The 22,536-nt window shown below is 42.0% G+C and overlaps 1 protein-coding gene across 1 annotated transcript in view; it reads left to right on the top strand.

Annotated features, from left to right (window-relative positions):
- SLC27A6 (solute carrier family 27 member 6) overlaps positions 1–22,536 on the top strand; it is a 144,361-nt gene that overhangs the window by 49,470 nt on the left and 72,355 nt on the right. Inside the window, exons 3-5 of the mRNA XM_075324663.1 lie at positions 257–466; positions 2,048–2,206; positions 8,166–8,290. Coding sequence (XP_075180778.1) covers positions 257–466; positions 2,048–2,206; positions 8,166–8,290 — 494 coding nt within the window. The remainder of the gene's footprint in view (positions 1–256; positions 467–2,047; positions 2,207–8,165; positions 8,291–22,536) is intronic.

Here is a 22,536-nt window from a genome sequence, read left to right as displayed (position 1 = left end):
AAAATGCCAACTGTAAACGTTAAACTGCCCAATATGGATAGATTTGACCTGTGGACAGTGGGTAACAACATACCATCTATGGTGTGGGCTATTCAACATTAAAGTTTAGAAGATGGGGAAAAAAACATGAAAGCTTGTTGTTTGGAGGACAAGGTATAAATCCCTATCCCCAGTAGACATGATGGTTTGTTTCGTGGGTATCTGATAATGTATTAATTGATCCTGTATTTATTATGCTATTTGATTATTTTACAAGATATGCTTGAATCTTTGGAAGAAATCTTGCCAAGTCTTCAAGAAGACAACATTTCAGTTTGGGTAATGTCTGCAGAAACATCTCTGCCCGGTGTGAATACTATCCTGGACAGACTGGACACGGTAACAGATGAACCTGTGCCCAAAAATCTGCGATTTGTCAGCAGTATAAAAGCTGCAACACTCTTCATTTTTACCTCAGGAACTACAGGTATGAACACAAAAGTAATTCACATTAATCATATTCAGAAACCTTAATAATTCTGGAAAAGTACGGTATGTTAATAACTTTATGTGAAGAAAATGAATACTACAAATTAAAGGCCTTATCTATCAAACTGTCTAAAAGAAAAACTGTCATCTTCGCCCATCGCAACCTATCAGAGCGCAGCTTCAATTTCTTAAACAAGGCTGGTACAATGAAAGCTGCGCTGTAATTGGCTGCTACAAACAACATTGACAGTTTTCTTTTAGATAGTTTGATAAATCTGCCCAGAAATGTGTACAATTTCTCTTATGAATCCACTTTCCTCTATGTTAAGGCCGCTTTACACGCTACGACATTGCTAGCGATGTCGAGCGCGATAGCACCCGCCCCCGTCGTTGTAACGATATGTGGTGATCGCTGCCGTAGCGAACATTATCGCTACGGCAGCGTCACACGCACATACCTGTGCAGCGACCTTGCTGTGACCGGCGAACCGCCTCCTTTCTAAGGGGAGGTTCGTTCAGCGTCACAGCAGCGTCACTGAACCGCCGCCCAATAGAAAAGGAGAGGAGGAGTTGAGCGGCCGGAACCTCCCGGCCTCCTCCTTCCTTCCTCCTTTTCCGGTGGACGCAGGTAAGGAGATGCTTTTCGGTCCTGCGGCATCACACATAGTGATGTGTGCTGCCGCAGGAACGACAAACAAAATCGTTACTGCAGCAGCAACGATATTTGGGAATAGGGGAGCATGTCACCGATGAGCGATTTTGAACATTTTTGCGACGATTCAAAATCGCTCATAGGTGTCACACGCAACGACATCGCTAAAGCGGCCGGATGTGCGTCACAAAATCCGTGACCCCAACAAGATCGCTTTAGCGATCTCGTAGCGTGTAAAGCCACCTTTAGATGTCAGCAGTAGTGATGAGTGAGCACTACCATGCTCAGGTACTCAGTACTCATAATGAGCAGTTAATGCTCGGATGGACGTGACTCCAGTACCCGAGTATAATAGAAGTCAATGGGAGCTCAAACATTTTTCTGGAAGAGCTTCTACTTTTACTTCTCTAAAAATAGGATAAAGCCAACAGGATAGGTATTGCAGGCATAAGCAGACAACGGCCATATCATGCTTTTGCACTTTGTCTGGCCTTTATTTTGACTGCCAAATATGTAGTATTGTCAAATGCATTAACTGCAGACATAGGGAAATCTGCAGGTATATAGCATTTCAATAATGTTAGGTAAGTGTCAAAGAGCGCCTACCAGGAGAAAATGAAGTTATATTCTCCCTGCAGCCTTTTGCTTTCAGTCATCTGGGCTGTGTAGGGGGCAATGAAAAGTCTTTGCTCACTGCACAGTGAGTTCACACCATATTGATTGACAGGCTTTCAGGTGCAAAACATCAGTGCATAGCAGACTGTCAGTCAAAATGAAGTGAGAGTGATTACAACGCGTTTTCTGTACAGTGAGTCATGACTGCTCCTTACCCACTGCACTGACCAGATGACTGGAATTGAGTGGCTGCAGAGAAAATAAAACAAAAAAACCTCTTGCATAACACAAATGTTCTTTTATTTTTCACAGGTCTCCCTAAAGCAGCTGTCATCAGTCAGCTACAAGCATTGCGAGGGGCAGCTGGCATATGGGCATTTGGAGGCACCCCGGATGACATTGTATACGTCACTCTGCCTTTGTATCATAGCGCTGCATCTCTCATTGGGATTGGTGGATGTGTTTATCTAGGTATGCCTGTATTCTCATATTATCATCAATGTGTTTTTCTAACGAAACTATAGAAATGTGCCTGTGTTGTGTCATTGCCAATTGAGAGAAATAAAGTGGTTGTCCACTACTAGGACGACTGCCTTCTCATTCTACATTTCCCCATATTAAAATAAAAAAGTGTGCACTCACCTCCGGTGGTGATGCTGTTCCACCAGTGTCGGGGCTCGCGCTACTGGAGGTCATGTGGATTTCTGATGTGAGCTCCTCAACCAATCACCACCCACTTCTCTCAAAAAATGAGTTAATCGACAGGAAATGAGAGCTGCGTCTGATGCTCACTTCCTGTTGATTGTCCCTGCATCCTAAGGTGGGGAGAGAAAAGCTGGTGCTAATTGGTTGAGGGGCTCACATCAGAGACTCACATGAGCTCAAGGAGTGCGAGCCCCGTGACTGGAACAGCGTCACAACCACAGGAGAGTATAGGCTTTGTTATTTTAATATGGGAAAATGGGCAATGAGAATGGGTGGTCCTAATAATGGGCAACCCTGTTAAAGGTGATGTAAGGCCACATGCAAACGATAAGTATTTGGCAAGTTTTTATCTCAGTATTTGTAGCCAAAACCAGAAAAGGATCAAACAGAAAATAGTATAATAGAAACACGTCACCATCTTTGTATTTAGTACCCACTCTTAATTTTAGCTTACAAATATTGAGGTGAAAAACTCACCAAATGCTCAATATGTGCTCATGGCTTTAAGGCTACTTTACACGTTCCGTGACGCACAACATCGCCCAGACATGTCACACATACTTACCTGCCCGGTGACGTCGCTGTGACCGGCGAACCGCCTCTTTTCTAAGGGGGCGGTTCGTTCAGCATCACAGCTGCGTCACTGAACCGCTGCCCAATAGAAGCGGAGGGGCGGAGATGAGCGGGACAAACATCCCGCCCACCTCCTTCCTTCCGCATTGTGGCCGGGAGGCAGGTAAGGAGAGCTTCCTCGTTCCTGCGGTGTCACACAGAGCGATGTGTGCTGCCGCAGGAATGAGGAACAACTTCGTTACTGCTACAGTAACGATTTTTGAGAATGGACCCCCATGTCACCAATGAGCGATTTTGCACGTTTTTGCAACGATGCAAAATCGCTCATAGGTGTCACACGCAACGGCATCGCTAATGCGGCCGGATGTGCATCACCAATTCCGTGACCCCAACGAGTTCACATTAGCGATGTCGTGGCGTGTAAAGCCCCCTTTAGGCTGTGTGCCCACAATGAGTTTTTGTCAAAAACACAGTTCCAGCAAACTGGATGGGATTTATAGAAATCTCATTCCCACTTTCCTTCTTTATTACTCTGCATAAACTGACCTTCAGTGCGTATTTCCAATCTGCAGCGTCAATGTCTCTCTCGGGTATGCTCACTTTTAGGCCTCGCTCCCACTTGCGTTTAAAAAAATCACACCAATTTTCATCCAGAAAAATTAGACGAGCGAAATCCGTTTGGTATTCCATATGTCATGCGAGTGTGCGTTTTTTTTCTCAGCTACCATCCATATCACGAGGTTTTATTCTGAGGAACTATTATTCTACAATCATTTACAGAACCATTTACAGTGTTCTATGCTACAGGAGGGTAATGTATCCATAAAAAAAGAGATGCCACTAGGATGGTCTGTGTGCCATACATTTATTTTTCACTCTTATAGACTTGCATTGGTGAGTCTCATCCGTTATTCGTGGCCATACACCGCATGCTGCAATTTCTTCCTCAGCTGGGTTACAGGTGAGAAAAAACTTGCAGATGGACCCTGCCTCATTAAACAGGAAAGCAGACGTTTTTCACTGACGTGTTGAACACGCATACATCCCTCCATGTGCCGTGATTCATGGCACACGTGGGTTCTCCATGTGCAATCCATGATACGTGATCCGTACTCCATGATAGCACATGGACGTATACTCACCTGTCCCGTTTCTGCTGTCCTTGGTGCTGAAGAGTCCCACAGTACTGCATCTGGCCGCTGTGTCTCTCACCTCTGCAGCTACTTCCGGGTCGGCTCTGGCTGCATACATGAATATGCATGCCATAATGAGCGGGCCAGGAAGATGCAGAGATCAGAGGTCGAACGGAGCAGCGCTGGAGAAGGTGAGTTAAAAATGTTTTTTATTTTCAATGTCCATGTTTTTCTTCTACAAGTTTCATGGATCACACCATAGTGTGGTGCGTGGGACATCAGTGATGCCAGAAAAAACAGACATGACTCCGTGCGGCAATCACGGACATGCGTGTAAGACGCATGGAGACACGGTCAGTGAAAAATCACTGATGTGTGCGCAGACCCATTTATTATAATGTGTCTGCGTATGTCCGTGATTTTGGTACGTATAAAACTAGCACATACGTACCAGAATCACTGACGTGTGAAACAGGCCTTAAACATGACATATCAACAAGAGACAAAAAGTGCAGTGTTAAAAATGCAATAAAAATGCATGTAAAAACCACAAACAATAACACATGTAAAAAAATTACATATTAGGTGATTAGGTAATTTACATCATAACCTAAGAATAAACAGGCTTTCACATATGATGTTTACAAGGATAATTACATATAGTGTCCTTATGCAGCAACTTTGAGATGGCCTCTCTCCCTGTGACATGTACAGTCCATTGGAATTGTAGACTGAAAGGATTTATCTGCTGCGATTGTGTCACGTTATCTGGTTGCAGTATGGAAGGCTGCACAGTATACAAGTGATTTATACATTTCATAGATAGATGGGGCAGAATGGATGGATCGGAGCAGAGCTGCAATATTTACATGCAGCAACGCTTAGATCAGTTTCCTCGATTGGGATGTAGGGCATTTTTTTTAAACCTCATATGGTAAACCTTGAACCCAATAGAGAAATGTCCAGACCCATGAATATCAAAGGTATTGGCAGCCCTAGTGCCATATGCACAGGGAGAAAAGGATAGGCATTTTACACTGCGGAGGCTGCTGGAAGGAATAAAGTTCATTTCCTCCCAGTATCCGGGTTTATAGTTTGGTGGCGGAACAGTTTTAAAACACTTTTACCTTCCACATTAACCCCCTTTCTGCAGGTTAATAGCATTATTTGACATGACAGGATAACTTTATGTTTCAAGTGGGAAAATATTTAACACACAGATCAGCCTTATACATCAACATACAACATTCTAAACACATTATTTCCAATCAAACTATAAAAAACAAATTATGAGAAACTATGAATTAAAAGGGCATTTGTACCTATTTTTCCTGGCATGCAGTGGTACAGCATCAGGGCAATGATTACCCAGGGTGTCAATGTCTATGGGGGCACAAAATTCACCTCTTGCCCACACTGTTAAAGGGTTGGTTCACTACTTAGCTTTAAAAGCCACACCGATATAACGTTCAGAAACAAGGCTTCTCTCAAATATCTTGTGTTGGCAATTCTGCCCGTGAGCGGTGCTGTTGCGGTCCGCTCATCCTCATCGCGTGACCCCCGGGCTCCGTGACCTCTGAGATCCGGTGATGTCACATCAACTTCCAGTTGACCCGACATCACCTAGGCGGCCCCAGGTTCTGTGAGTGACTGGGCTGTGGACGGTGTTTCCCTGCACATCACAGCCCAATATTAATCCTGCTTGCAACGCTATGCAGCGAAGGAGAGAGCGTGCAACATGCTTGGCTGTTGCGAGTATTGAAACTCCGCCTACAGTGCAGTCGCTCACGGCTGAAAGTTGATGTGACATTACCAAATCTCAGAGGTCACGGAGCCCGGGGGTTACACAATGGGGATGAGCGGACTGCAATAGCGCTGCTCAGAGGCACTATTGCGAACACAAGGTATTTGAGAGAAGCCTTGTTCCTGAACGTTATATTGATGTGGGTAGTAAAGTTAAGTAGTGAACCTCCTCTTTAAATGAGTAATAATGGCAAGCACTGCTTCTTTTTAGAGCATCACAAGGATACCCCTTCCCAGGTGCTGTCTATGCAGAGCACAGCAGCCGAGGAGAGTTTGTCATCAGATGTTCTATTCCACATAGGCAGCAATTAAGATGATAAAACTCACTATAATGAAAAGAACTTTGCTACATTTGCATCAATAGAGAAGAAGATGCTAGTCCATGAAAAACTCAACTTGACAGCTGTTTATTGCATAAGAAGCAATCTATATAGATGAAAAGCTGAGTGGCTAGTGAATGAGGATAGCATGGAATCATGTACACTGCAAGGGCTAGGGTTAGAAATAGGACTAGGGTTAGGGTTAGACTTAGGGCTAAGGTTAGGCTTTTAGCTAGGTTTAGTGTTAGGGATAGGGCTAGTGTAATTAAATAAGTACTATAAAATATGTAATTAAACAAAAAATCAACTTATGACTAATTAGTTTAAAAAAACAAAAATGGCAGATTTAATTAAACAGCAGAAAAAAAAACCTGGAGGGTCAAAAGCCAAACTAAAATTACATCAGTATTTTCTTAAAATACAATACTTTTGCTTAGGGAGGATGAAGGATTCAGTACTGGAGTGCTGGAAGGGTCTTAGGGAATATGAACAGTTCAAGGGTAAGCAGGGCAAAATACCCGCCATGCCCTGGGCGCTGGGAACCTACGCTATGCCACTGCTTGCAGGACAATCTGTGTGTTGCGTTCTTAGTATCTGGAATTCTCCGCTCATCTTTTGTTGATCTTTATGTAATTCTTGTACTTAAAATGTAATACTGTAATGGGAGCAAAACAGCTTTGTCAGTAATAAACAAGTTTTAACAGGTAATTAATTGCCAGAACGCAGTGTTATAGTTGTTAACTTGTTATAGTTTTCAGATGTAAATTCCATAAGATTATTCATCATATAAAGAGCTCTAAAGTCAACTAAAGCTTCGGAGACGGAGAAATCATAAAAGCCTACTTTTTTCATTCCTTGAAATTAAATTGTAGGTATGTTCATTAATGTACATCTTTTTAACTATTATTTCTTCATGAGATTCCTTAACTTTACAGGGTTATTCCCTAAATAACAATTTATCCCTTTTCTATGGGATAGAGGATAACATTCTGATTGCTGGAGATTCAACCAATGGTTCCTCCAGCAATACCAAAAATTGGGGCTTAGGCTACATTCACACTTCTGTTGTTTTGCATCAGTCACAATCCGTCGCCTTGTGGAATTACGGTATCCTGCAAAATATTTGCAGGAATACGTTTTTTCCCCATAGACTTGTATTAACCACGGCTTGCGTCGGATGGCCTTGCATTGCATCCACCGCACGACGGATCAGTCATGGAATAACTGACCGTCGGGCAGTATGAACGCACAATGTAATGTTTTTTGGAGCGGCAAAAAAACGCACTCCGCAGGATTCCGTCGCAATCCGTCAAGAGCTATAATGGCTGTCTATTTTGCTTGATTCCGCCGTAATCCGTCACATGATGAAATCCAGTGCTGGATTCCGTCATGATCTACTAAGCATGCTCAGCATGTCTGGCACTGCCATTGGGCTGTCCCAAAAACAAACGGATCATGATGGATCTGTCAAAAAACGGACGCACAGCAGATGTAACAGACGCGACGGATCCGTTTTTTCACAGGATTCCTGTAAACGGAATTCTGTGAAATAACACATCCATTGTGTCAGTTGACATCTAAAAAACAACGGATTTAAAACAACAGAAGTGTGAATGTAACCTTAGGGGGTGCCAAAGTGGAGCTTTGTAGCCACTTCTTGAATGGATCGGAGGTATGGATGCATGCACGGCCTCCACTCTATTCATTGTCTTTGGGAATAGTTGAGTGCTGCACTTGGCAGTCCCATACACATAAGGCAGCATTGAGACACCCAGCGGTCAGTAAACTATAACCTATCCTATAGGGATAACTTGTTTGGGGGGAAATAATCCTTTAAGTATGCAGCTAAATGTTTCCAATTTCCCTGATGCACTTATTTTTATGTATAATGAACAGGAACAACTTGTGTATTAAGGAAAAAGTTTTCAGCAAGCCAATTCTGGGTTGACTGCAAAAAGTACAATGTGACAGTGTTTCAATACATCGGAGAGCTGTGCCGCTATTTATGTAAACAGCCTGTGGTAAGTCCGATATGTTACAATTTACCCTGTTCTACCCGTAAGGCTGTGTACACATATTGCATTTTTATCGCTTTTTTATATGTTTTTTAGAGCAGATTTTTCACAAAATCTGAAGGGAATCCTGATGCCAGGAAAGTGAATGAGAATCCTGAAGTCTCTTGTACATGTTGAGTATTTTGTCCTTCCAGATTTGGTGCAGGTTTAAATCTGCAGTAGGTCAATTCTTGTAGTATTTTTGCTGCAAATTTGACCCCAAAGCTATATACACACATACGGGATTTAGTGCAGAAATTTCTGCACAATTTCTGCATCTCTTGGCAGGAAAAACGCAGCAGCAAAAACACGTTCTTGATGTGCTTTTGCCATGCATTTTTGGTGCAGATTTTTCCAATACATTCGTCATTCGTATGGGTGACATCTGTAGCAAAAACATTGAGGCTATGTTCCTACAATCGGTATCCGTTGAGTTTTTGACCCTGCAGACTTTTTGCACCATCTCTGCACAGTTTAATTACATTATATACATTGCGTTTTTGTCTGCCTTTTAAACACTGTTTTATTTGCGTGTTGACTGCAGTTTTTTGTTTTGGTTGGTGTCATTCTTTAAATGAAGGTGTTTTGTTTTGGAAATTTCCTGATATTGGCATCATTAGGGGGATTTAGGCTATGTGCACACAGTGTGTTTTTCGCAGTGTTTTGCACGTTTTTCGGGTGCATTTTTGGCCTCAAAACTGCATGACTTTGCTTCCCCAGCAAAGTCTATGAGTTTTCATTTTTGCTGTTCACACACAACTTTTTTTTCAGTTTCGTTTTTGAGCTTAAAAAAAAATGGACATGTCAATTCTTTCCTGCTTTTTTCTGCGTTTTTCCCTCATGCAATGCATTGGAAAAACGCAGCAAAACGCAGCCAAAAAGGCACCAAATCGCCTTAAAAACGCATGCATTTTTTGCCACGTTTTTTTGCCGCGGGTGCGTTTTTGTGCGTTTTTAGCGGCCAAAAAGGCACAAAAACGCATTGTCAAAAAAACGCAGCGTGTGCACATAGCCTTACAAGTGGTTTTGATGTGTTTCCACTGCGTAAACTCACCAATAGAGCATGAGTATTTTATACCTGCAGAAATTCCATATCTATTGCAAATCTATGGGAAAATCCTGGACAGAAGATTGAGTGTAACCGCAAGAGAAGGTGACATGCTGCGGCTTGGAAAATCACACCGCAGTGTAATAAAGAATCGCAGCGGGCAGGAGATTTCTATTGATCCCATCCACTTTGCTTGTACTGTAAAATGCTGCACTTTTGAAGCAGTGAAAACACAGTGTAAAAAACAAATATGAGTAAAACTCATCTTGAGATTGTCCCCTGCAAGATTTAACATGGGTCAGATTTATATCTGCAGCACATCCACAAGGAGAAAACACTCAAAGCGTGCACGAGACTTCAGGATGCTCATTGACTTTACTGGTATCAAGAAACCCATGAGGTTTTGTGACAAATCTGCACTGAAAAATGTATAAACAAGTGACAAATCTGTAGTATGTGCACACAGCCTATGTATTGCCCTAGTATATATTATCGTTACGTTATGTACTTGTTTCAACTTCCTTGACATGTCATAACCTTTACACATTGCCTGCAAGGTAGCACAGATCCTTACAGTTCTATTTTATGCATGTATTGGCAACATGGTGATCACTCTGCCAATGCCCCTATGGGAAAATACAACATAGAGTGGAATTGTTTGAGAATTTGTAATAAAGAATAGCTCTGCTTCAATATAAACTTAAGTATTCAGAGGAATCATATAGTCCTACATACTGTATAATTATTAGTATTAGATTATGGATCGTTACCACATGAATCCATAATTCCACCATATGAATAAACCTTAACATTGATAAATAGGGTAAGTATAGAGGAATATGTGCAATATAAACTGACTCAACCTGTGCTACAATGCCAGCAATCGCTGTCTTACAAGTGATTATATACCTGAATATAACCTTTACTTGTTATCAGCTGAGAAATGTACATGTGGGAAACGCAAATATATGTTTAGATTATTTTCCATACACATTAATTAAAATAAAATCTAGTGTTGAGGGTCAACTTTCAGTTTAGGGTCAGCTGAAAATCTAGCACACTACTTATACAGCTCCCGGGAATGACTGCGGCTATATACACTCATTGCACAAATGAATTATCTGGGTAGAGATGGGGATAATGAGGAAAAGCTGCCCATACTGTATTGGGACTCTTAAGCGGGCTTTGCACGTTGCTCGCACGCGATAGTCCCCGCCCCCGTCGCAGGTACGATATCTTGTGATAGCTGCCGTAGCGAAAATTATCGCTACGCCAGCTTCAAATGCACTCACCTGCCCTGCGACTGTCGCTCTGGCCGGTGACCCGCCTCCTTCCTAAGGGGGTGGGTCGTGCGGCGTCATAGCGATGTCACACGACAGGCGGCCAATAGCGGCGGAGGGGCGGAGATGAGCAGGATGTAAACATCCCGCCCATCTCCTTCCTTCCGTATAGCCGCCGGCGGCAGGTAAGGTGATGTTCCTCGCTCCTGCGGCTTCATACACAGCGATGTGTGCTGCCGCAGGAACGAGGAGCAGCATCGTACCTGTCGCGGAAGCGTAATTATGAAAAAGTCGGAGCCTGCACCGATGATACGATAACGACGCTTTTGCGCTCGTTAATCGTATCATCTAGGATTTACACACAACGATATCGAAAGTGACGCCGGATGTGCGTCACTTTCGATTTGACCCCACCAACATCGCACGTGCTATGTTGCAACGTGCAAAGCCGCCCTTAGAAACTAACAAGTGGGAAACATGATTTATGACCCCATTAACATGTGATTGCCAAAAGAGTGTCTTTTATGGCACAATCCAGACCATATTAGTTGGCATTATTTAATTATTTATTTTAGCTTTGTGCAATAATGTACGCGACTACACTTTTCCATGCAGAAGCTAAAAGCAACAAAAAGGGCACCACCTGCCATACATTTGTAACTATGGGCTTCAATGAATGACATATGACAAGTGACATGCATTAGAGACTTCCATCAGAGGTATATATGTGAAAGGTATAAACAGAGTGTGAACAGAGACTTATTTATACTAACTTTAAACAGTTTGACTAAAGGATTTTCATCGACTAGAATATCGAAGGCCTATACTTTGCATAGTTGATCATTATCCGATCGGTGGAAGCCGAAAATCAGTACCCCTACCAATCAGCTGTTCTCAGATCTTGCAGGGAAAGGAAGTAATCAGACAAGGTCCCAAAATATCACAGCTCCTTTCTGCAAGTTTATCTGTTCATGGAAACCAAGCAGATCTGAAAGAGAACCTGTCAATTCCCCTATGGCCTCAAACCCAGCAGCATTCACATGTGTATGCCAAAATTCCCTGCCTAACCATCCCTGTATAATGTTATTTACTAAAATCAATGTTTATAAAAGCATTTCTAAAGTGCACTGTTCCTATGCTAAGTAGGGCCTTGACTAGTCGATGGGGTGCTAGTTCACATGACTAGTCGGCCACTCTGCATGTTATGACGTCACTGTGGGCGATATAACTTGATTTCCAAGAGCTAGCATCATCACAATTCGTTGAAATCTTGCGCATGCGTACGGTTCATTTTGGCAGCATCAGTGCACTTCAGAAGCCAGGTGTATGCTTCCCAGCGTTAGAGATGTGCACTGAGCATGACCGGAAGTTCAGAAGGTGGCACTTGGAAATCATGTTATCATGCCCTCAGTGCACTTTATACACTTTATAAATGCTATATATACATCGTGTGCAGAATTATTAGGCAAGTTGTATTTTAGAGGATTTTTTTTAATATTGATCAACAAATATGTTCTCTATCAACCCAAAATACTCATAAATATCAAAGCTTAATATTTTTGGAAGTTAGAGTGGTTTTTTTTTTTAGATTTGGCTATCTTAGGAGGATATCTGTTTGTGCAGGTAACTATTACTGTGCAGAATTATTAGGCAACTTAATAAAAACCAAATATATTCCCATCTCACTTGTTTCTTTTCACCAGGTAAACCAATATAACTGCACAAAATTTAGAAATAAACATTTCTGACATGCAAAAACATAACCCAAAAAAATTAGTGACCAATATAGCCACCTTTCTTTATGATGACACTCAACAGCCTACCATCCATAGATTCTGTCAGTTGCTTGATCTGTTTACGATCAACATTGCATGCAGCAGCCACCACAGCCTCCCAGACACTGTTCCGAGAGGTGTACTGTTTTCCCTTCCTGTAGATCTCACATTTTATGAGGGACCACAGGTTCTCTATGGGGTTCAGATCATGTGAACAAGGGTGTCATGTCATTATTTTTTCATCTTTTAGACCTTTACTGGCCAGCCACGCTGTGGAATAGTTGGATGCATGTGATGGAGCATTGTCCTGCATGAAAATCATGTTTTTCTTGAACGATACCAACTTCTTCCTTTACCATTGCTAGAAGAAGTTGTCTTCCAGAAACTGGCAGTAGGTCTGGGAGTTGAGCTTCACTCCATCCTCAACCCGAAAAAGTCCCACAAGTTCATCTTTGATGATACCAGGCCATACCAGTACCCCACCTCCCCCTTGCAGGCGTCTGAGTCGGAGTGGATCTCTCTGCACTTTACTGATCCAGTCTCTGGCCCATCCATCTGGCCCATCAAGAGTCACTTTCATTTCATCAGTCCATAAAACCTTTGAAAAATCAGTCTTAAGATATTTCTTGGCCCAGTCTTGACGTTTTATCTTATGTTTCTTGTTCAAAGGTGGTGGTTTTTCAGCCTTCCTTACCTTGGTCATGTCCCTGAGTATGGCACACCTTGTGCTTTTTAATACTCCAGTAACGTTGCAGCTCTGAAATATGGCCAAACTGATGGCAAATGGTATCTTGTAAGCTTCACAGCTGATTTTCCTCAATTCATGGGCAGTTATTTTGTGCCTTTTTTACCCAACATGTTTCTTGCGACCCTGTTGGCTATTTGCCATGAAAAACTTGATTGTTTGGTGTTCACGCTTCAAACATTTGGAAATTTCAAGACTGCTGCATCCTTCTGCAAGACATCTCACAATTTTGGACTTTTCAGAGCCTGTCAAACATCTCTTCTGACCCATTTCGCCAAAGGAAAGGAAGTTGCCTAATAATTAAGCACACCTTATATAGGGTGTTGATGCTATTACACCACATCCCTCCTCATGACAGAGATGCACATCACCTGATTTACTTAATTGGTAGTTGGCTCTCAAGGCTATACAGCTTGGAGTAGGACAACATGTGACATGTGAATGCTGCTGGGTTGGAGGGCACCGGGGACCTGACAGGTTCTTTTTAATAGTGCTCACATGAAAAGACTTTGTACAAGTCACTCTACCTGTCAGGCTCCACAGGTTCCCTGGGGCATATACTAGACAAAATCAGGCAGCAAGATGGGATGTGGTCAAAATGAAGCTAAGGTCAGAACCAGGAGAACGGACTTAAAGGCAAAATTGTAATCATACTACGGAGGGTTGACAGTCCATCGTCAACAACAAGGATCAATCACACAGGGTCAGATAGCAAGGAATATTAGAAGCAGCAAATCAGGATCGGTATATGCACCTGTATCTGGCAACTCCAGGCAGTTTAACCCCTTTAGTGACGAAGCACAATTTTTAAAATCTGCCATGTGTTACTTTATTAGGTGCTGGAGAGAAGATTGGGTATCATGCTGCGCTACCCCCAAATATTTTAATCATTCAACAATTCTTTTCATTGGCGGTAGCGCGGCATGATACCCAATCTTCTCTCCAGCACCTAATATTTAACCCACGTGGGGCTGCGGCAGCCGTCATCATCTCTTATGTGTTTATAGGGGGTTGTGCCTTCGACAACCCTGCCAGGTGAGTGCTACTCCTAACACAATTTAATTGTTATCCTGATAAAACCCTATTGCGCTCTCTAATTTTACAATGTGTCACTTTATGTGGTATTAACTCTTAAATGTTTTAACATCTCCCAGAGATTCTGAGACTGTTGTTTCATTACACATTGCACTTTATGTTAGTGGCAAATATAAGTCGGTATGTTATGCCTTTGTTTATGAAAATATCAGACATTTGATTGCAGTTTTTTTTTTTAAATGAACAATTTTCACTCTTTAAATGTTTATAACCGTGGGCTAGATAGTCGTAAAGTTAATAAATAATATTTACCATATATGTACTTGCATCATTTTTCAAATGTCAATTTATTTTGTTAAGATGTATAAAGGGGTAAAAGTTTTGCAGCAATTTTTCATCTATTTAAAGAAATTTACAAAACTTATTTTAGGGACCTATTTTGTTCTAAAAGTGATTTTTTTTGGGGGGGGGGCAAGAGTGGGCCTTTATATTGTAAAACCACAAAAAGTGATAGCAGTTTAAAAACAGCACCCCTCAAAATATTGAAAACTGATGTCAGGAGGTTTGTTTACCCTTCAAGTGGTTTCTAGGAATGAAATAAAAGTAAAGCAAAAAGAATGAAAAATGACAAAATTCCACTGAAATGTTGCTAACATCCTAACTACCCACCATAGCTGGCAGACATCAAGGTCACTTCTTGGTTTTGGGTTGCTATGGCAACCATACATTACACTAGTGACAATGGGCTTGTTTGGGGATCCAACTCAATTTGTTATAAATTTAGATGCCACTGTCACTATTGGGGGTTAAGTAGTCACGATTGGTGCTGACACTGCTTTTGTCAGCTACACTATAGTTGATCCATGATAAATTTTCTTCCATCAGGGGGCATTATTCACTTATTCCTCAGGTCAGTAAGAAGGTGACAAAGGCAGACATTGCTGGAGCAGTACCAGATAAGGATATAACATGCACACTGTCTAGTAATGATTTTTCTGTACTGCAGCTCGGCTCCTATTCACCTCAATAGGAACTGATTGCAGAACTCAAAAACAGCCCCTACACAAGGTATGTAGCTGGGGTGCTTCCACTTTGAGATGAAGGATAGGCCATCATTATCAACGTCCTGGACAACCCCCTTAAATATACAGTATATCGTGCACTCTACTCAGTTATATAGTCGACCATATAGCTCCTGCTCTGTGAAGGGCGACCATGCAGCTGTCCTTTATGTGAAAGGTATTAAGAGGACAGAGTTACAATGTAAGCATCCTGTAAGGGTGTGTTTGTTTAGTGACTGTCAAGGTGTGTCAGAGTTGAGATTAAAAAGTAAATCTTGAGAAAATCTCATACCATAACACTTGTGTCAGTGACAGCTTTTTCCTCATTTGTTATTGTCAAAATAAAGAACTTCTCTTTATGTTCCTCAACAAAACGTGACATAAGTGATGGCTAACCTGTCATTGTTGCTGACAAATAACAGCGATGGTGCTATTTTGTTTTTAAACAAAGTGGTTTACGATAATGCATTTTAGGAGTTATTAGATAAAACTCCCACGCCTAGAAACTGACTCGAAAATTACCTTTTATTTTTTAGAGGGAACCTGCCATGTGAAACAATGTTATTAACCTGCGGATATGGGATTCATTTTCAGATTATTCTCCTTCTGAGACCATGCAGCCTCTGGGACGAAATGAACTTTATTCCGCCTGGCAGCCTCAAGCTTTCAGACATAAGGGTGGCACCACCGCGGCTCCAGTCACCACTCTGTGCATTATATGTATGAGACATGGCAAGGGCCTGTTTAAAGCTGCCACTCACTAAGCACAAGGCAGAGAAATAGTGCTATTAATCTTCAGATTAACCACATACCTGCAAGTTAATAGCGTTTTTTCACATGAAAGGTTCCCTTTGGCTTTGAAAAGTAAAGCTAGATTGTATTCGAAACTCGTTGCCTTTGTGTTTCCTGTTTCCCCACATTATATTTGAAATGATATTTAAAAGTTGTATTTTTAAAAGCAAGTAATATTTTTTCACCATAGCTGGAACCCTCATTTTTCTACATTTCCCTTTAAATTTGTTATAGGTCTTTTAACTTTTAACTTCTTATAGGGAATATGTCAGCAGGATTTCACAAAGTTTTTATATGCACATGTAGCTCTTGCATGTCCAACCATATATTCACCTAGTCAGTCCATTCCTTCCTGACGAAGGATGAATCATTGGAATTAATATACAAATAAGGCTGCAGTAGTTTTGGAGAGTGAAAGCTCCTCCCAAGTCTCTAGTATTCCCCTCCCAGCGCTGCCGCCTCCTACTTGATGCACAGCTTATCTGCTTACAGTCACACAGCAAAGGAGCTGCCAGTCAAGCAGAAGGAGGCAGAACTGAGGAGAGCAAGGACCTGGGAGGAGCATCCACTTTCCAAAACTACAGTACTTCAGCCTCATTTACAAATGCTGATTGAAAATGATGAAATCTCTCAGAACAATAGATGATGGCGATTCAGGTCTGATGTAGGTTCCTTGTATCGCAATTGGTTTCACCAGCCAAGAAACCAAGCATTTTGGAATAATCTATTACAGCATTTCAAACCAATCTATATTTGTAACAAACTAGTTTCTTAAACTGACTATTTCTAAGGCGGAATCCACAGATTCGGATTCACCGTTTGTAAAATGGAAGCATTAGCTAGGACCCCACAACAAATATTTATCCCCCTGCAATAACTTACACACATAATGCTTTGCCATAAGCACTGCTGAGCATCATTAATAACATTGATATACATAAGTAATATCTACAAGACAAAGTCTGAGATTTCCCATGAAAATATGATAGTGGTATTGTTATGTCCTGCCTGTTTCTGCTTGTTTGGTTGGTGTCTTTCTTAGGGTAGTTTCCCACTTGCATTGGGTGAAATCCGCTGGGTCCATTGCTGCGTCGTTTTGACGCATCCGTTATCTTTGTGGTATCAACGGGTGCAACGGATCTGTTATTTCACAGGAATCCGTTAGCGGTTTCCGTTGAAAAAATGGACGCGTTGCATCCTATGCGTCCGTTAAACGGAATCCATCTGATCCGTTTTTTTTTGTACTTTTCACATGTATTTGCTGTTCAGACGGTAGGTTTTCCAGCTGTCCGATTACTGAATGAAAATAATGCCGGCTAGGTGTTTGTCTTACAGCTGAAAGCACCTGATCCATCTTGCTGGTCAACTCCTGTAAACTATGGTTTATCAGGTTGAAGCCAGCAATAATTTGGTCAGATAATACTTTAATAAAACTATAAATGTATGCATTCAGATGTAAGAATTCGGCGCTGCCCCTATCCTGTCCCCTCTGTCGCTGTCGCCCAGAACCTAACGCAAATCTAGTGTCGGGAGCGTCAGAGGGGTTAGATAAGGGAACACCTACTCGTTAACCAGCCTCATGTAATGAGGTCTGCCAGTATGCTGCTGTGCAGGGTGAGTAAGATGGGAAAGATGGGAGGGTAGAGCGTGAGGGATCAGAGGTAGAGGTGGACGGGACGAAGGGATCATAAGTAGAGGTGGAAGGGAGGGAGGGATCAGAAGTAGAGGTGGAAGGGAGGGCGGTATCAGTAGTTGAGGTGGAAGGGATGGAGAGAGCAGAAGAGGGATCACCGGACATGTTGGAGGGGTATCTGGTACCGGTCACTTGTGGAATTACTCCAGGAGGGTGCTGGACTGATGCAGGCTCCATGGTGTTCGTGAATGTTCTGTGGGAGAAAAACAAAATAAAAAAAAAATCAATGAAAATTGGTTTGTGAACTTTACACTAAAATGCTGTTGGAGACAAATTTTTAACAATTAAATACATTCCAAAATCCACCCAAACTAGTTTAATTACCTTCTTGGCAGCATTGTGCTTCTTAGGAATGCAAGGGCTCTGGCGTATTTGTACTGGGAGCCCTTGCGTCCTGCCGATCCACTGAGGAACCTGCATCTCCTTGTTGTAGTCCCTCCTGAAGCGATCACGTAGTGACTGCCTCCGGATTATCAGACGTCGCACTGAAAATAAAATAGATACACAAGGTTAACCCTTGAATAGGGAATCTGACAACGACTATTTGTGAAATAGTTTACTTACCTGCTTTGGATTTTGTCCTGTCATTGAGATTCTCCCATACATCAATTAGTTCAGAGGCAACCTCTTCCCAGAGCCGTCGGGTGATGACAGAATCGGCATGGCGGTGGTCTTGCATGTCCCACAACGGCTGCCGAGCATGGACGAGGTTGATGAGGAGGTTTTCATAGTTTTCATAGTTTTTAAGGTTGAATGGAGACTCTAAGGGGTACTTTGCACACTACGACATCGCAGGTGCGATGTCGGTGGGGTCAAATTGAAAGTGACGCACATCCGGCATCGCAGGCGACATCGTAGTGTTTAAAGCCTAGATGATACGATTAACGAGCGCAAAAGCGTCGTAATCGTATCATCGGTGTAATCCATAATTACGTTGACGCGATGGTCCGATGTTGTTCCTCGCTCCAGCAGCAGCACACATCGCTGTGTGTGAAGCCGCAGGAGCGAGGAACATCTCCTACCGGCGTCACCGCGGCACCCGTAGGATATGCGGAAGGGAGAAGGTGGGCGGGATGTTTACATCCCGCTTATCTCCGCCCCTCCGCTCCTATTGGACGCCTGCCGTGTGACGTCGCAGTGATGCCGTACGACCCGCCCCCTTAATAAGGAGACGGGTCGCCAGCCAGAGCGACGTCCCAGGACAGGTGAGTCCATCACAAGGATATCGCAGCTGCGGGGACTATCGCGCTCGGCATCGCAGCATCGGCTTGCAATGTTGCAGCGTTGCAGCGTGCAAAGTACCCCTTAGTCCATCTAGTTCAACCCGTAGCCTAACATGTTGATCCAGAGGAAGGTAAAAAAACCCCAATGTGTCAAACAAGCTCCAATGGGGAAATTCCTTCCTGACTCCACATACGGCAATCAGACTAGTTCCCTGGATCAACACCCTGTCATAAAATCTAATATACATAACTGGTAATATTACATTTTTCAAGAAAGGCATCCAGGCTCTGCTTAAATGTTAGTAGTGAATCACTCATTACAACATCATGCGGCAGATGGTTCCATAGTCTCACTGCTCGTACAGTAAAGAATCCTCGTCTGTGATTATGATTAAACCTTCTTTCCTCAAGACGTAGCGGATGCCCCGTGTTCCAGTCGCAGGCCTAGGTGTAAATAGATCTTTGGAAAGGTCTCTGTACTGTCCCCTCATATGTTTATACATTGTGATTAGATGCCCCTTAAGCCTTTGTTTTTTCAAACTAAATAACCCCCAAGTTTAATAACCTGTCTTGGTATTGCAGCCCACCCATTCCTCTAATAATCTTGGTCGCTCTTCTATCTACCTGTAAGATTATGCTATTTATAACCTTCTATACTTTTGCTATCAAGAAAAGCATCCATTCCTCTCTTAAATTCATTCAGTGAGTTGGCCATCACCACTTCCTCAGGAAGAGAGTTCCAGAGCCTCACTGCTCTTACCGTGAAGAACCCTCTTCTATGCTGATGTAGGAATTTTCTTTCCTCCAATCGAAGAGAATGCCCCCTTGTTCTTGTCATAGTCCTTAGTACAAACAGATCATGGGAGAGATCTCTATATGGCCCTCTGATATATTTATACATATTTATTAGGTCTCCCCTAAGTCTTCTCTTTTCTAGAGTAAATAGACCTAATTTTGATAACCTTTCCGTGTATTGTAATGCACCCACTCCATTTATTATTTTAGTAGCCCGCCTCTGAACCCTTTCAAGTTCAGTAATGTCTTTCTTGAGCACCGGCGCCCAAAATTGCACACAATACTCCAAGTGTGGTCTGATGAGTGATTTGTACAGAGGGAGAATGATGTTTTCATCTCGTGCCCCCAGACCTCTTCTAATGCATCCCATCACCCTATTTGCTTTGGTGGCTGCTGCCTGACACTGGGCACTCCAATTTAGCTTCTTATTGACTAATATGCTTAAGTCTTTTTCCATGTCTAATTTCCCTAGCAGTTTTCCATTTAGTAAGTAATCGTAGCATCTGTTTCTCCTTCCCATGTGCATAACCTTACACTTATCTGTGTTAAACCTCATTTGCCATTTTTCAGCCCAATTCTCCAATTTACTCAAATCCATCTGTAGTTGCAAACTGTCCTCCTTTGTGTTAACTACCTTACATAGTTTTGTATCATCTGCAAATACTGATATTTTACTATGTAAACCATCCACCAGATCATTAATAAATATATTAAATAGTAGGGGGCCCAATACAGACCCCTGTGGCACCCCACTAGTAACCCTGGCCCAATCTGAGTATGCATCATTAATAACCACTCTTTGTTTTCTATCACTAAGCCAGCTACCTACCCATCTACACACATTTTCCCCGAGCCCAAGCTTTCTCATTTTACTTATTAGTCTTTTATGTGGGACAGTGTCAAATGCTTTACCGAAGTCGAGATAAATGACATCCAATGATTCTCCTCGGTCCATGTGAGAGCTTACATCCTCATAGAAGCTGATCAGGTTAGTTTGACAGGAGCGATCCTTCATAAATCCATGTTGATATGGAATGTCTCAATGTTAATAATTGTTTAACTCCATAATAGTATCCCTTAAAAACCCCTCAAACATTTTACCCACAACAGATGTTAAGCTTACCGGCCTATAGTTTCCAGGTTCCCTTTTACACCCTTTTTTGAATATTGGTACCACATTTGCTAGCCGCCATTCCAGTGGCACAGACTCAGTTTCTATAGAGTCTTTAAATATAAGGAATAGAGGCCTGTCTATCACATTACTTAACTCCCTTAATACCCGAGGGTGAATGCCATCAGGGCCTGGTGATTTGTCAATTTTAATGTTACTAAGTCGGTTCTGCACTTCTTCCTGGGTTAGGCAGGTCATACTTAATGAAGCGTTTACATTATCACTCTGCATTTCCCGTGGCATATGCTTTTCCTGTGTGAACACAGTTGAGAAAAACGTATTTAAAACATTTGCTTTTCCCACATCGCTTTCTATGATTTTACCCTCATTGTTCTTAAATGGCCAACACCATGAATTTTAATCTTTTTTCTGTTTATATAATTAAAGAATAGTTTGGGATTTGTTTTGCTTTCCTTAGCAATGAGTCTCTCAGTTTCTACTTTTGCTAAATGTATTTGTTTTTTACACATTTTATTTTTTTCTCTATATCTTTTTAATGCTTCTTCGCTGCCTTCTTGTTTTAGCTTTTTAAATGCCTTTTTCTTATTATTCATTGCCCCTTTTACATCCTTATTTAGCCACATTGGTTTTCTCCTGTTCCTAGCCCTTTTATTTCCGTATGGTATGGCTCGCTCTCAGTGGGTGTTTAATACCGATTTAAAAATTTCCTACTTATTTTCTGTGCTCCCATTTTTGAGGACATTGCCCCAATCAATTTGGCGAAGGTCTTCTCTAAGCTGATCAAACTTTGCTTTCCTGAAATTCAGCGTTTTTGTAACCCCCCTCCAAGGCACCTTACTGAAGGACAAGTGGAATTGTATTATATTGTGGTCACTATTCCCTAGGTGCCCATTCACTCGTACGTCTGTTATTCTATCTGGCCTGTTGCTTAAAATTAAGTCGAGAAGGGCTGTCCCTCTAGTTGGGCCCGGCACAAGTTGGGACAGATAATTATCCTTAGTTACTGACAGAAGCCGGTTTCCTTTCTGAGATACGCAGGTTTCAGTTTCCCAGTCTATATCGGGGTAGTTGAAGTCCCCCATAATAATCACCTCATTGTGATTTGCTGCTTTGTCTATTTGTTTCAATAATACGTTTTCAGTGGTTTCTGTTATATTTGGTGGCTTATAACAAACCCCTATGAGGATTTTATTAGCTTTCCCTCCTTGTATCTCCATCCATAGAGACTCCACCTCTTCATTTCCCTCTTGGATATCTTCTCTTAGTCTGGGCTTTAAACTGGACTTTATATATAGACAGACTCCACCCCCTTTCCTTTTTTTACGATCCCTCCTAAACATTTCATATCCTTGCAGGTTAGCCGCCCAGTCATAACTGTCATCTAACCATGTCTCAGTTATTCCTACTATGTCGTATTTTTCCTCATACATTACCAGCTCCAGTTATTCCATCTTATTGGTCAGGCTTCTTGCATTGGTCAGCATGCAGGAAAGAAGTTGATACCCGATTCCTCCCCATCAGATTCCCCGTCCTGCACCCGCTGTGTAATGGAGAAAAAAATATAAAAACATGATATAAGTTATAATGCATTTTATAAATTTTAAGAGCCTCCTTAAATAATATTTGTTAATAAA

The sequence above is a fragment of the Anomaloglossus baeobatrachus genome, chromosome 1, assembly GCF_048569485.1.
Source record: "Anomaloglossus baeobatrachus isolate aAnoBae1 chromosome 1, aAnoBae1.hap1, whole genome shotgun sequence".
NCBI lineage: Eukaryota > Metazoa > Chordata > Amphibia > Anura > Aromobatidae > Anomaloglossus > Anomaloglossus baeobatrachus.
Note: the sequence above shows the minus strand (reverse complement) of the source record. Positions and strands in the feature narration are given on the sequence as shown.